The sequence below is a fragment of the Oryctolagus cuniculus genome, chromosome 7, assembly GCF_964237555.1.
Source record: "Oryctolagus cuniculus chromosome 7, mOryCun1.1, whole genome shotgun sequence".
Classification (NCBI taxonomy): domain Eukaryota; kingdom Metazoa; phylum Chordata; class Mammalia; order Lagomorpha; family Leporidae; genus Oryctolagus; species Oryctolagus cuniculus.
The window spans coordinates 46,318,913-46,330,299 of record NC_091438.1 but is presented as its reverse complement, the minus strand read 5'-3'; the positions used below and the strand labels follow the sequence as shown (position 1 = coordinate 46,330,299).

At 51.7% G+C, this 11,387-nt stretch overlaps 2 protein-coding genes across 2 annotated transcripts; one reads left to right on the top strand and one right to left on the bottom strand.

The window, feature by feature from the left end:
• Nucleotides 1-1,232: 1,232 nt before the first annotated feature.
• MRPL9 (mitochondrial ribosomal protein L9) lies at nucleotides 1,233-4,626 on the bottom strand. Its single transcript, XM_002715546.5, has 7 exons — nucleotides 4,373-4,626; nucleotides 4,091-4,247; nucleotides 3,512-3,636; nucleotides 3,265-3,315; nucleotides 2,022-2,123; nucleotides 1,831-1,914; nucleotides 1,233-1,700 (listed from the first exon to the last, which is right to left on the bottom strand). Exons 1-7 carry the CDS (start codon nucleotides 4,523-4,525, stop codon nucleotides 1,569-1,571), a joined length of 804 nt encoding a protein of 267 aa, XP_002715592.1. The 5' UTR covers nucleotides 4,526-4,626; the 3' UTR covers nucleotides 1,233-1,568.
• A 2,810-nt stretch (nucleotides 4,627-7,436) lies between these two features.
• On the top strand, nucleotides 7,437-10,389 carry OAZ3 (ornithine decarboxylase antizyme 3). Its single transcript, NM_001291987.1, is given in 5 exon segments — nucleotides 7,437-7,664; nucleotides 7,927-8,066; nucleotides 8,802-8,977; nucleotides 9,358-9,443; nucleotides 10,137-10,389. Coding segments are annotated over 5 exon segments (711 nt in total). The 5' UTR covers nucleotides 7,437-7,497; the 3' UTR covers nucleotides 10,280-10,389.
• Nucleotides 10,390-11,387: the final 998 nt, after the last annotated feature.

The window sequence follows — 11,387 nt, the reverse complement described above, 5'->3', positions numbered from 1 at the left end:
GCTGTGGCCTGGGAAAGCAGTGGAAGATGGCCCAAGTCCTTGGGCCCCTGCACCTGCATGGGAGACCTGGAAGAAGCTCCTGGTTTTGAATGGGCTCAGCTCCAGCTGCTGTGGCTATTTGGGGAGTGAACCAGCAGATGGAAGACCTCTCTCTCTGCCTTTCTGTAACTCTTTCAAATAAGTAAATAAATCCTAAAATAAATAAATAAATACATAAATAAAAAGTGGACCGACTGCCTCACCCAATAGCTAGCCTTTGCTGTTGGCACCTAACGCTGTAAAACGAGCACACGAGTGCAGCGGCCATGACAGAGCAAAGGGCACCACCCAGTCACCCGGTAGTGAGATGAATGAATACACTGTATCCGTGCTCACCCTGACTGGGAACTCATGGTTATTATGGGTATGGATTTGCCGTTCCTGCCTGTAGAGCCTCAGGCAGTGCCACCAATGGCTCACCCAATTTTGATCCACTGCAATGAAATCCTGCTTAACACTGTAAGGGCCAAAGAGATCCAGAGGCAATCCTGACCAAATTCAGCCTTTTTCCTCTTCTGTCACCTGATCATGACCCATGTGGCTGTAGATGTAAACTAGGAGAACACCAGAGCCAACAATGCTTACCTGCTCAGAGTAGCAGAATGAGGAGCCAACCTCTGAGCTCCTGGAAGGGCAGGAAAGGAGTCCACGGTTCCATCTCTACCTCTCTAAATTCCAGGACCTCACCCTGAGAGACCTGGCACAATTCACCTGCCAATGGATGTTCTTTTTTCTGCCAATGGACCCTAAACACACACAGAATTATGTCCTTCCCTCAGTTCCCAGACATCCACTCCAGAACGACCTAATGACTTCCCTTATCTTAACCTTGGTCTGGAAATCAAAGTATCTTTTCCAGAATTTCTGGAGTTGATTCAAGAAATGATGCAGTGTCTCCTTCTTAAGCTTTTCCATCCAGCTTCATTGTCCCATCAATTACCCTCAGCCTTTGCTTCGTTCTCTTCAGAGAGGATGAATCCCTGTACTTACTGAAGCTGATGACTGTATCAGCATCTAGTGAGAATAAGTTTAAGAGCAGTGATGTATTAGCTTAGTCACAGTAATTTGCTCATAGCAACTATGGGATGTAGTCTGCTAATGTCTTTTTCCTTTTTAACAGCAAACCTCAGTGGTTCAAGAGGATATCCCTGGAAATCCTGTCCCTCGTCTACTAAAGCCCAGTAATCAACAACTAAAAAGAACACAACTCTTTATTTCTGCCTGAGGTACAAATGCTCATTTGGATGACGATAACTGAGCCAAGTAGCAGTTACAACGGCTAACTCTTCCATTTGTTCCAGTAAGCTCCAAAGGAGGAAGAACAGGATCTGCGCTGCTCCATGCAGCGGACTAACACCCACCTCCAGCAACGGCAAGTACGGAGCACTCACTCTGTGCACGTGGTTGAGTCTGCTGTCTCGTATTTTCCCTTGAATTCCACATCTGGTCAGAGTGAGATCAGGGTGCTCGCCCATTTTTGTTGCACTGCTCCTCAGATTTGGCCTTGTTGCCTTGGAGGAAGAACAGGTTCACATCTGGTTGCTGGTGGGGGCCAGGCTCTTGGCAGCTTGCTGGGCTAACCAGTACTTGTATCTTTTGGTCTTGGGCTTCTCAAAGTTCACCACAGACATAGGCACTCTCACAGTGTCAAGCCCATTTACCTAAACACACACACCAATAGGAATTCTCAGAGATCAGTCAGGCAGTTAAAAGCCAATAGCACCCAAATCCAGTTTTTCAACCTCTTTTTTCTCCTGGTTAGAAAAAAGGAGAAAGTAATGAAATACTCACCGTCACCTCACACCAGTACTCGCCCCACCGTGTGATAGGTTCTTCGGGTAACTTTACTGCATGTGGGGCGACCACAACACCAAGCTATTCAAAACAAAAATGACAAAGAACTCTGTCTTCCAGGCTGCCACTCCAGCGCTCACTCCTGGTCTCTGCCACGCGCCAGGTGCGCAGTGCTGAGGGACACTCACGTTCTTCAGGAAGTGGCGGGCAACTATTTCCGAGTTCAGCTCCCATTTGACGTTGTTCTTCATCCCCACCTCCAGGTGACAGCTCCTCAGGAACTTCACTGTCTGAAAGGAGTTATAAATAGTGGCTGGGTGAGCACTGGAGTCCAAAGAGAGGAAACGCAGGAGCAAGAGTCACAAGACCTGAGTTCAGGCAACAGGCGTAGCTTCTGCTTCACAGATAAGACAGGCAGGAAAAGGAACCGAAGACAGAACAACTCGTATGGCCCCACGCCCAGGAAGAGGGTACTTCACAAAGGTCATGGGAAAATGGAATTAAAAGAGTTCATTTTGGTACAAGAGAATTTTCAAATCCATGCATACTTCTTTGTATTTTTTCATGAATTTTCTGAAGACTCCTCATATACATGGATTTCAGCATATTATCATATTGTAGGAAGACATTTTACCAATACTTTGTAGGGGGATTCCCCTATACATTCCTGTGCCTAAGCTAGGAGAAACAAGCCACATCAACGTCACAATATACCAACAGAGGCCACTAGCACCATCTTAGGATGGAATAGCTTCCACAGACTGCTTTATTTAACGCAATACTTTTTGCCCTTCAATCTCACCTATACCCCATTAATAGTTCTTCCCAGTTTCCACAGTAAAACAGAAATTCACTAGTTAGATTCAAGATGTTTTACAAATCTTGTCCCAATCTCCTTTCCAGCCAAAAGCATCCTAATATACTATACAAAATTCTCTGCTTTAGCGGGACTCCTCCATTTTCTACATTGAAGTATGCTTAAAATTTCTACTTATCCTTTTACTTCCCCAAGGACATGCCTTCTACTCTCCTGGCTTACCCAGAGCCTACTAATCTCAAAGGGTCCAATTCAATTCACCTGCAAACACAATCTCCCCAGTCACCCCCAAACCCATTATGGGTCCATGGCATTTATAATTTACTGCCTTGGGTTTACTGATTACCTTCTCATGGGCCTGTGGTCTCTCCAACTTATCTGTACATATTCCTAAAACAGAACCCTCATCCTATACTTTCCCATAGCTCCCCGATGCCCATACTGGGGTCTCTGCCCGTAAGTTGGGCACTTTACCCAACAGGCAAGGATCTATCAAGGGACTTCCACACCAGTTTTGTGGAGGCAGCTAGAACACCCCCCCACCCCCACCCCACTGCAATCAGAAGAGGCTGCTGTCTCTTGTAAGTGATCAAACTTGTGAGGTTTCTACTTACCGCCTCACCTGCCTTGGTCTGGATCTTCTCTAATTTTCCTTCCTGTCTTAGCTAGAAAAGCAAAAGATGAAAATAAGTAAAAAGGAAACAGACCCATGTTACATAATATCAAACTCTTACCACACTGCATTCCTGCTTCTAGCCCCCACCACTTCACTTTCAGATGAACTTTCAAAGGGAAGGAAGTTGCTAGAGAAAGCCTGCGAGTTTTATGCCTCCAGTTCTGCTGCCCTCCATGTGAGCTCACCAATTTCTCCCCTTCAAACAGTTTCTTGTTTTCAGGAGAGGCATACACAGCCAGTCCCTGAGGGAGGAGTCGGTTGCGGCCCACAGATTTCTTCACGGAGATCAGATCGCCCCGGACTCCAAGGTCTGCCAGTGAGGAGAGAGGCACAGGGTCAGAACTACCTAGGGATCCCTAAAGAAAAGATCAGAGACTCTCACCTCTTATTTCCCAAGAGTGCTTCTCCTTTGCGATGGCGATGTGAATTCATATTCATTAGCAACAACGTTTAAGTCCCTGCTAATTAGCTTCTTCAGGGCCTCAGGTAGACACTGAGTGTTCCCGGTGGTGGTGGGGGAGGCGCTGTCCCCTCACGCAAGCTCTGTTTGTGGAACAAACTCTCCGGCCTCTCTCCCCACACTGTGCACCGTTCTGCTGCAGTAGTGTTGTTAATTCTCCACGCCCGAGGCCAAAGTTACAATCACTGCCCTGCCCCCCCCCCCCGCCCCCGTATTGAGCCGTTTATTTCAACACACACGGCAGGAAAGAGCCGACGCCCACCAGGACGGCGTGGCGAGGAAGAACCTCGGCGCGGGGCCTTACCCTCCACAGACTGCGTGAGGATGAGCTCCAGGTCCTCCTTGGGCCGGTGCTTCGTGTCCTCCACCAGCTTGTAGACACGGTGCCGCCGGTGCAGGCGCGGCTTCCGGCCTTCGCCGGCCAGCGGCACCTTCCACCAGCGCTCCACGATGACAGTGCCCTGGCGGCCGGGGAGGCGAGGGTGAGCGCCGCGGCGCAGAACACGCCCGCCCCTGCCGCCCGCACACTCGGGTGCACAGAATGACCCCCAAGGACGGTCAAGACCCCCGGAACCTGGACCCTCACCCGACTGTGAGAAAGGCTGAAGTCGCGCTTCGGGCCGCAAGGGGCCCTCTCAAGCGGCGGCCGGAGCAGCTCCTGCACGCCTCTCCCCAGCAGCCGCTCGCCGCCTGCCCGCAGCAGAGCCCTGCCGGGGCCCGCGACCGTGGCCGCCGCCATGCTCCCCGGCACCGCGGGCGACCTGCGGCAGGACCCCGGCGCCCGGCGGCCAGAAGGACCCTGCCGGGGCTGCCCGCGGCGCGCCTGAGCCCGCGCGGCCTGGGGCCCGGCAGGGCGGAGGGGAAGCGGGGTCGGCTGCACCGCGAGGCCGCCGATCCGGGCGGGAGGAGAAAGAGAGCAGTTGCTCACTCCTCTCCGTGGGCAGGGACGCCCGTGATTATTAACAGATAACGGGTGAACTTGAGGTGGACCGACACCGGAAAAGACTTGACTACCCTTTAAATAAAATAAAACAAAATGAGGCTTCCGTTTAGTTCTGGTTGCTGTCTGAGGTCGCTTCTAATTGTGACATGCCGGCGTAACTGGACACTGAGGGAGGAAGGATGCGCCGCTCAGCTTCCCTTCGGGTCTGCCTGACAGGGATGGGGTCCTCTGGAGAACTCCGCCCACCCCAGGAGCGAACGCTTAACCGACACACGGCAGTACTTAGGCCACCGTGGAGAGCCCCCAGTCACAGAGTATACAGCCCACGGCAGGGCCCGGACTCCTGGAGGGTCTCCGTGCTGCAGGGGGTGGGATGGGGTGCGGGCGGGTCTGCTTGCCGGAGGGGACTATGGCCAGACGCTCGGTGCGTCGTCGCTGTGGGCCCTCATCCAGACTGCCCGGCTTCGCTTCCCTCCCTCACCAGCCCTCTGCAGTCCGCTGTGCGGATTCCCCTCTCGGCTCCCCAGAGTGCCCCGGAGTCTTTGGACCTTAACACTCAGTCTTGAGGATTCCTCTAGTCTCAGAGCTTTCCCTACTGCTTTTATGCCAATGACTTACTTGACAGTTTCTAGCTCTACGCTAGACGTCTAGCAAGCTCCAGACTCGAACATCAATTGCTGGCCGTCTTCCCCTTGTACTCCTATGTTTAATGGCGATCTCAAGGTTAACAAGTCTCAAGCTAAACTGAGCTCTGGCCCTCGAGACTGCCCCACCTACAACCTTTCCCGGCTCAGTGGGAACTCCGTCCTGTCAGTGCTTCTTTTATATTTTAAAGATTACTTATTTGAAAGGCAGAATTACAGAGGCAAAGACAGAGAGGTCTTCCATCACTGGTTCACTCCCCACCCAGATGGCTGCAACGGACGGAAGCTGTGCTGATCCGAAGCCAGGAGTCAGGAGCTTCCTCTGGGTCTCCCATGCAGGCCCGGGGACCCAAGGACTTGGGCCATTCTCTACTGCCTTCCTAGGCCACAGCAGAGAGCCGGATCGGGACTGAGCCCTGTCAGTTTTTAAACTCAGCTTAACTCCCTTTCTCTCATGCCATGTTGGGAAGTCCTGTGGGTTCTACCGTTCAACTATTTGCAGAATCCAACCACTTACCACTACCTCCAGTGCTCCACCCTGGAATAAGAAATGATCTCTTAGGGCTGGCCTTGTGGCACAGCAGGTTAAGCCAGCAACTGCCATGCCAGCATCCCAGATGGGCACCGGTTCAAAGTCCCTGCTGCTCCACTTCCGATCCAGCTCCCTGCTGATGTGCTGGAAAGCAGTGGAAAGTGACCTGAGTATTTGGGCCCTGCTACTTAGGAGACCTGGATGGATGGAGTTATAGGTTCCCTGCTTCAGCCTGGCCCAGCCCTGGTGGTTGTGGCCGTTTGGGGAGTGAACCAGCAGATGGAGGATCGATCTCTCTCCCACCCTTTCTCTCTTTTTCTCTCTAACTCTGCTTTTCAAATAAATAAATCTTAAAGAATTCTGTTTCTTGGATAATTTCAATAGTCTCCCAACAGATCTCTCTCTCTCTCTCTCTCTCTCTCTCTCTCTCTCTTTTTAAAGTGATTTTATTTGAGAGGTAGAGACAGTGGGAAGGAGAGACAGAGAGAAAAGTTGTTCTTCTGTTGGTTCACTCCCCAAATGGCCACAACAGCCAGAGCTGTGCTGATCCGAAGCCAGGAGCCAGGTGCTTCTTCCCAGTCTCCCACATGGGTGCAGGGGCCCAAGCACTTGGGCCATATCCTGCTGCTTTCCCAGGCAATAGCAGAGAGCTGGATTGGAAGAGGAGCAGCCGGGACTAAAACTGGCGCCCATGGGATGCCAGTGCCAGAGGAGGAGGATTAATCTACTGCGCCATGCACCGGCCCCCAGATCTGTCTTAATTCTCCAGTTCATAGTGATCAGAATGGAAGGAAGGAAGGAAGGAAGGAAGGAAGGAAGGAAGGAAGGAAGGAAGGAAGGAAGGACTGGTGCAGTGGCACAGTGGGTTAATGCCATGGCCTAAAGTGCCGGCATCCCATATGGGCGCCAGTTCTAGTCCTGGCTGCTCCTCTTCCCATCCAGCTCTCTGCTATGGCCTGGGAAAGCAGTAGGATATGGCCCAAGTCTTTGGGCCCCTGCACCCACGTGGGAGACCTGGAAGAAGCTCCTGGCTCCTAGCTTTGGATCAGTGCATCTCCGGCCATGGTGGCCATCTGGGGAGTGAACCATCACACGAAGACCTCTCTCTCTCTCTGCCTCTCCTCTCTCTGTGTAACTCTGACTTTCAAATAAACAAATAAATCTTTAAAAATAATAATAATGATAAAAAGATTTAATTGATCGGAACGAGAAACAACTAATCAGGTCAGTGTTGGGCAGGGCCCTGGGAGCCTTTGGCAGTCTCAGACACCACCTCTTTAGGGGCTGGATTTTCAAGGGAAGGGGGGGTGCCCCAGGAGGGGCCAGGACAGGTAGACATAAAAACTGTTCAGCCAAGGATCTTTGCCAACTAGTACAGAAGTTTGAAAGTATTTTAGGCACTCGTAAGGTGTGGGTTGAGCATGAGCCTTGGTTACAGAGGTAGGGCGGGGCAGGGAAGCAGAAGTGACATAGGGCTGACACGTCGTGTATGTCATAGTGCCCTCCCGGGTCACAAAGGCACCAGGCTGCTTGATCCTCCGACGCCCAGCCCTGAACCTCACTTTGCCGCAGGGAGGCACTGAACAGAGAAACTGCCTTGTAACAGGTGCCGCCCCTCTCTCTACTCCCTCTCTTATATCAAGAGGGGAAGAACACGGAACTACCTCTACCCGATCTGGTCCCCGTACGCCTACTACCTTTACTGTTACAAATACCGGCTCACCCTCCGGGAGAAGATGCTGCCTTGGTGTTATAAAAGGTGCGTGTCCTCATCCCCATTATTCCTCGCTCATAGAAACTTGTAGGGAAAAACGTAAAAAAGGATTTGAAAGAACTTTGCAAGTGGCAAGGAATGACAGTGGAACTTGAGGATTTTTCTATCTCACTGGTGTGGAAACAGGCTCCTCAACAGGAAATACAGAGGATGGCTCCAGAGCGGGGCCTGTGTGTCAGGAAGTGATACATCTCTGTCCCTCTCAGACTCTGAGATTAACTCATCTGGGTCTCTCTTTCCCAACCAGCATCACCTATAAGGAAGAGGAGGACTTGACTCTCCGGCCCCGTTGCTGCCTCCAGTGCTCCTGAGTCCCTCGCAGGTCTCCAGGGGGGCAGACGCACCGAGCAGGGAGAAGATCACGACCAGCTTAAAGAACTGTACTCAGTAAGCAGACTGAGCTGGTGTGTGACAGAGCAGCTTCCTTGCTTCTGGTTATGGCACCTTGCAGAACAGAATAGCTGGAAAACAAATCCCAGGGAGTAAGAGGTAGATAGGAGCTCAGAGCTCACAGCAATTCTCGCCCAGAGAGCTTAAGTCCAGGTCCTCCAGCTGGTATGAAAAGCAGGGTTGGGGAGGGGGCAGTGGTGACAAAGGTGGAACAGACTGTATCAGGACTTCTGGGACACAAAGGTGTTTAGGTCTGAGATGGTGGGTCTAGAACCCAAAACTCTTGTACCTGCCCTGGTGTTACCTATTGTGATAACATCCCTGGTTGTGACCTCTGCATTTTAATGAGAAATGGGAGAATTCAGACAAAGCCCTATGATGGAAAAAGTGGGAGTAATATCAGTGAGAAGGGGAATGCATGATGAAGCTTTGTCTAATCAAGCTGTCCTATGTAAACGTTTGTAAGTTTCTGAATGGCTTAGCGAGGCCCCGGGGTGAGGTTAGCAGGCAGCAACAGGCTTAACTCCAGCTAAGGAGAACTCCCTGACAGGGGTGCTGTCTGTTCCTAGGGCTAAGGGATTGTGTTGCACTTCTAAAACCTTGGCTCCAGTTCTCCCAGGCTGCCACCTTTCTTCTTTCTCAGGCACAGTCAAGTCTGCCTAAGGTCTGACTTGAGGACTAGGTGGGCACGGAAGCTGGAGACTGCTGCTCTCATGTCTGCTCCTTTTCCAGGCTGGGAACCTGACGGTGCTGACAACTGACCCCCTGCTCCACCAGGACCCAGTACAATTAGACTTCCACTTCCGCCTCACCCCCCAGACCTCTGCCCACTGGCACGGCCTTCTTTGTGACCATCGACTCTTCCTGGATATCCCATATCGGGCCTTGGATCAAGGCAACAGAGAGAGGTGGCTGAACATGGCTGGGAGAGTGTGAGAGAAAGAGGTGTGGGATCTCACCCTGCCCTGAGTGAGGCCGATTCAGGAATTGGCACATGGCCAAGCCTGCGAGCGAGGGTCTGGGGTTGAGGGGATGATAGCCTACGGAACGTGGCTGGACTCTCAGGAATGGTTCAATAACAGGAGGTGTTGTCCAGCTGTTTGTCTTAACAGTAGCGCCTTCTCCTTGGACCCACCCCTTCTGTGGCTTGAACCTCACAAGCTGGTGGGGTATAATTCTTGGACTTCAGAAAAACCTGACCAGGAAGATTTCTTCTGCTCTGGCGGGTGTCCTGGAGTCTGAGTTGAGCGAACATTTCATTAACCGTGTCTGTCTCTCTGGCCCCTAGTCTGACGGCAACCCTGGAGTACGTGGAGGAGAAGACCAATGTGGACTCCGTGTTTGTGAACTTCCCCAACAATCGTAACGACAGAGGTGGTCTGCTGGCCTTCCTTGCTCTTTGCGCTTTAGCAGCGGGCAGCTCCCTTCCCTCTGCAGGAATCCCGCTCCCTCCTCCCCTACAGAAAATCAAGGCACCTTGCAGCCTCCTCAGTCAGGTCACCCTGGGACTGGCAGGAAGTCCCCACAGGCAGGATCAGGCCAGAGCGGACGGGGTGAATGGCACAAAGCCCTTTCAAGGGATGTGGTCAGGGCAGAGAGTGTCAAATCCATCAAGCACCTACAGTGTAGTACAGTGTCAGGCAGGAGGCTAGGAACATGTTAACCCAGATGCTTGGAACATATGTTGTAGAAACTATGGTCTCCTCCCTCAAGTTTACATTTTGCTGGATATAACACATGAGCAAGCCGTTCTTCACAGACACCATCTCAGAACTTACTACACCAACATGGGTTAAATACTTCATAAACATTTCATTTGATCATAAATTATGTGAGGCAGGTTTTGACTCCCACTTGTACAAATGAGAAAACTGAAGTACAAGTTAACTCAAAGAACATTCTACAGAGGATCAGAGCCCAGGTCTGTTGACTCCAGAGCAAATGCTAATGCCTGTGCTACCCAGCTTCCTGGGGGCCTCTCCCTACTAAAGCAACCAAGTACGGGGGGTGGGGTGGGGGGCTCCACACACAACCCAGAGTCTAACAGTCTGCTTCCTTCTTTCACAGGAGCCCTGTTGCGGGCCTTCAGCTACATGGGCTTTGAGTTGGTCAGACCAGACCACCCCGCCCTCCCTCGCTGGGACAAGGTCATCTTTATGGTGTATCCCCTGGAGAGGGACCTTGGCCACCTGCCCGGCGGGCCTCCCTAACATGCTTACTCCAGCGATATGAGGGGCTGGAGCCCTGCCATGGGAACCAGGGGCCTGGGATGTGATTCTGGACATCCCATCCATCCTAGGAATAAAGACTAGTGCAAGCACAAGTGCTCTGTTTCTTGGGGGTGAACGGGGGTTGTAATCTTGGCTGGAGTGGAACGTGAATCTGACGGAGCTGAACTCACTGTAGGACAGAGTGAAAACAGAGGGGTCGGAACCAGAGGGAAGGGCGATTAAGAGGCTCCCTTGACCTTCCCCACCCCCAAACTATTTCCTCATTTCTTCAGACCATTTACCTGAGCACCTGCCAAGGTAAGGACCAATTAGGGAGTTCAAAAAGCCCTGTTTTCATCCATTGTGTCAGCCTAAATTGGAAATAAGCACCAATTTCTTTGACCAGAGGAAAAAAAAAATCAGATACATGGGATCCCTTCACCCAAGGGGAGTATCAACAGACAAGAGGTAGTACTGGGCGGAGGACAGGAAACTCATGGAACAAGACTGAAAGCCCTTTGCAGTTTCCTCTGCAGTTGCAAATTGCAGGTAGGAAAGAGGCTCCAATTTCCCACAGTTGAGAGTCTGGGGAGACGGGAGGTACTTGAAGGAAAAACTCTCTAAGGAGCCAAGAAAACGGAGGACTGGATGGCCTCAAAGCTGCAGTTATAGCAGCAGCTGTGCCTCAGTGAGCTCTCCGCTGCCAACACTGTCAAACCGAGCGCCTTGGAGTCCTCAGTTACAGCATCTGAGCAGGGTTGGCTACTACAGGAGAGCCTGGCCCAGCCGTTTGAGGAGTCAACCAGTGGGTGGAAGATCCATCTCTAACTCTGCCTTAAAGTGACCTGCATGAGTCCTTAGTGGGTATGGTTCAAGTTCCAGCTGTTCCACTTCTGACCCAGCTGAAGTGCCTGGGGGAACAGCCTAAGACGGCTAAGCGCTTCAGTCCTCCCACTAAGAGTTCCAGGTTCCTAACTTCTGCCTGACCAAAGCCACGCTGTTGAGTCTGGTAACCCCCACCCTTCAAATCTTGAATGTGTATGTGGTAGAGATACTTGTTTCAGAGATGGGCACCTCCCTGTGAGGCCGTTGGCATTTTTCACCAGGT

Coding starts and splice junctions, on each gene's coding strand:
- MRPL9 (XM_002715546.5), bottom strand. CDS start 4,525: ATGGCGGCGGCCACGGTCGCGGGCCCCGGCAGGGCTCTGCTGCGGGCA. Junction 2,124..3,264: donor AGACCAAGGCAGGTGAGGCG/GTAAGTAGAAAC, acceptor AACTCCTTTCAG/ACAGTGAAGTTCCTGAGGAG. Junction 1,701..1,830: donor AGTACTGGTGTGAGGTGACG/GTGAGTATTTCA, acceptor GTGTGTGTTTAG/GTAAATGGGCTTGACACTGT.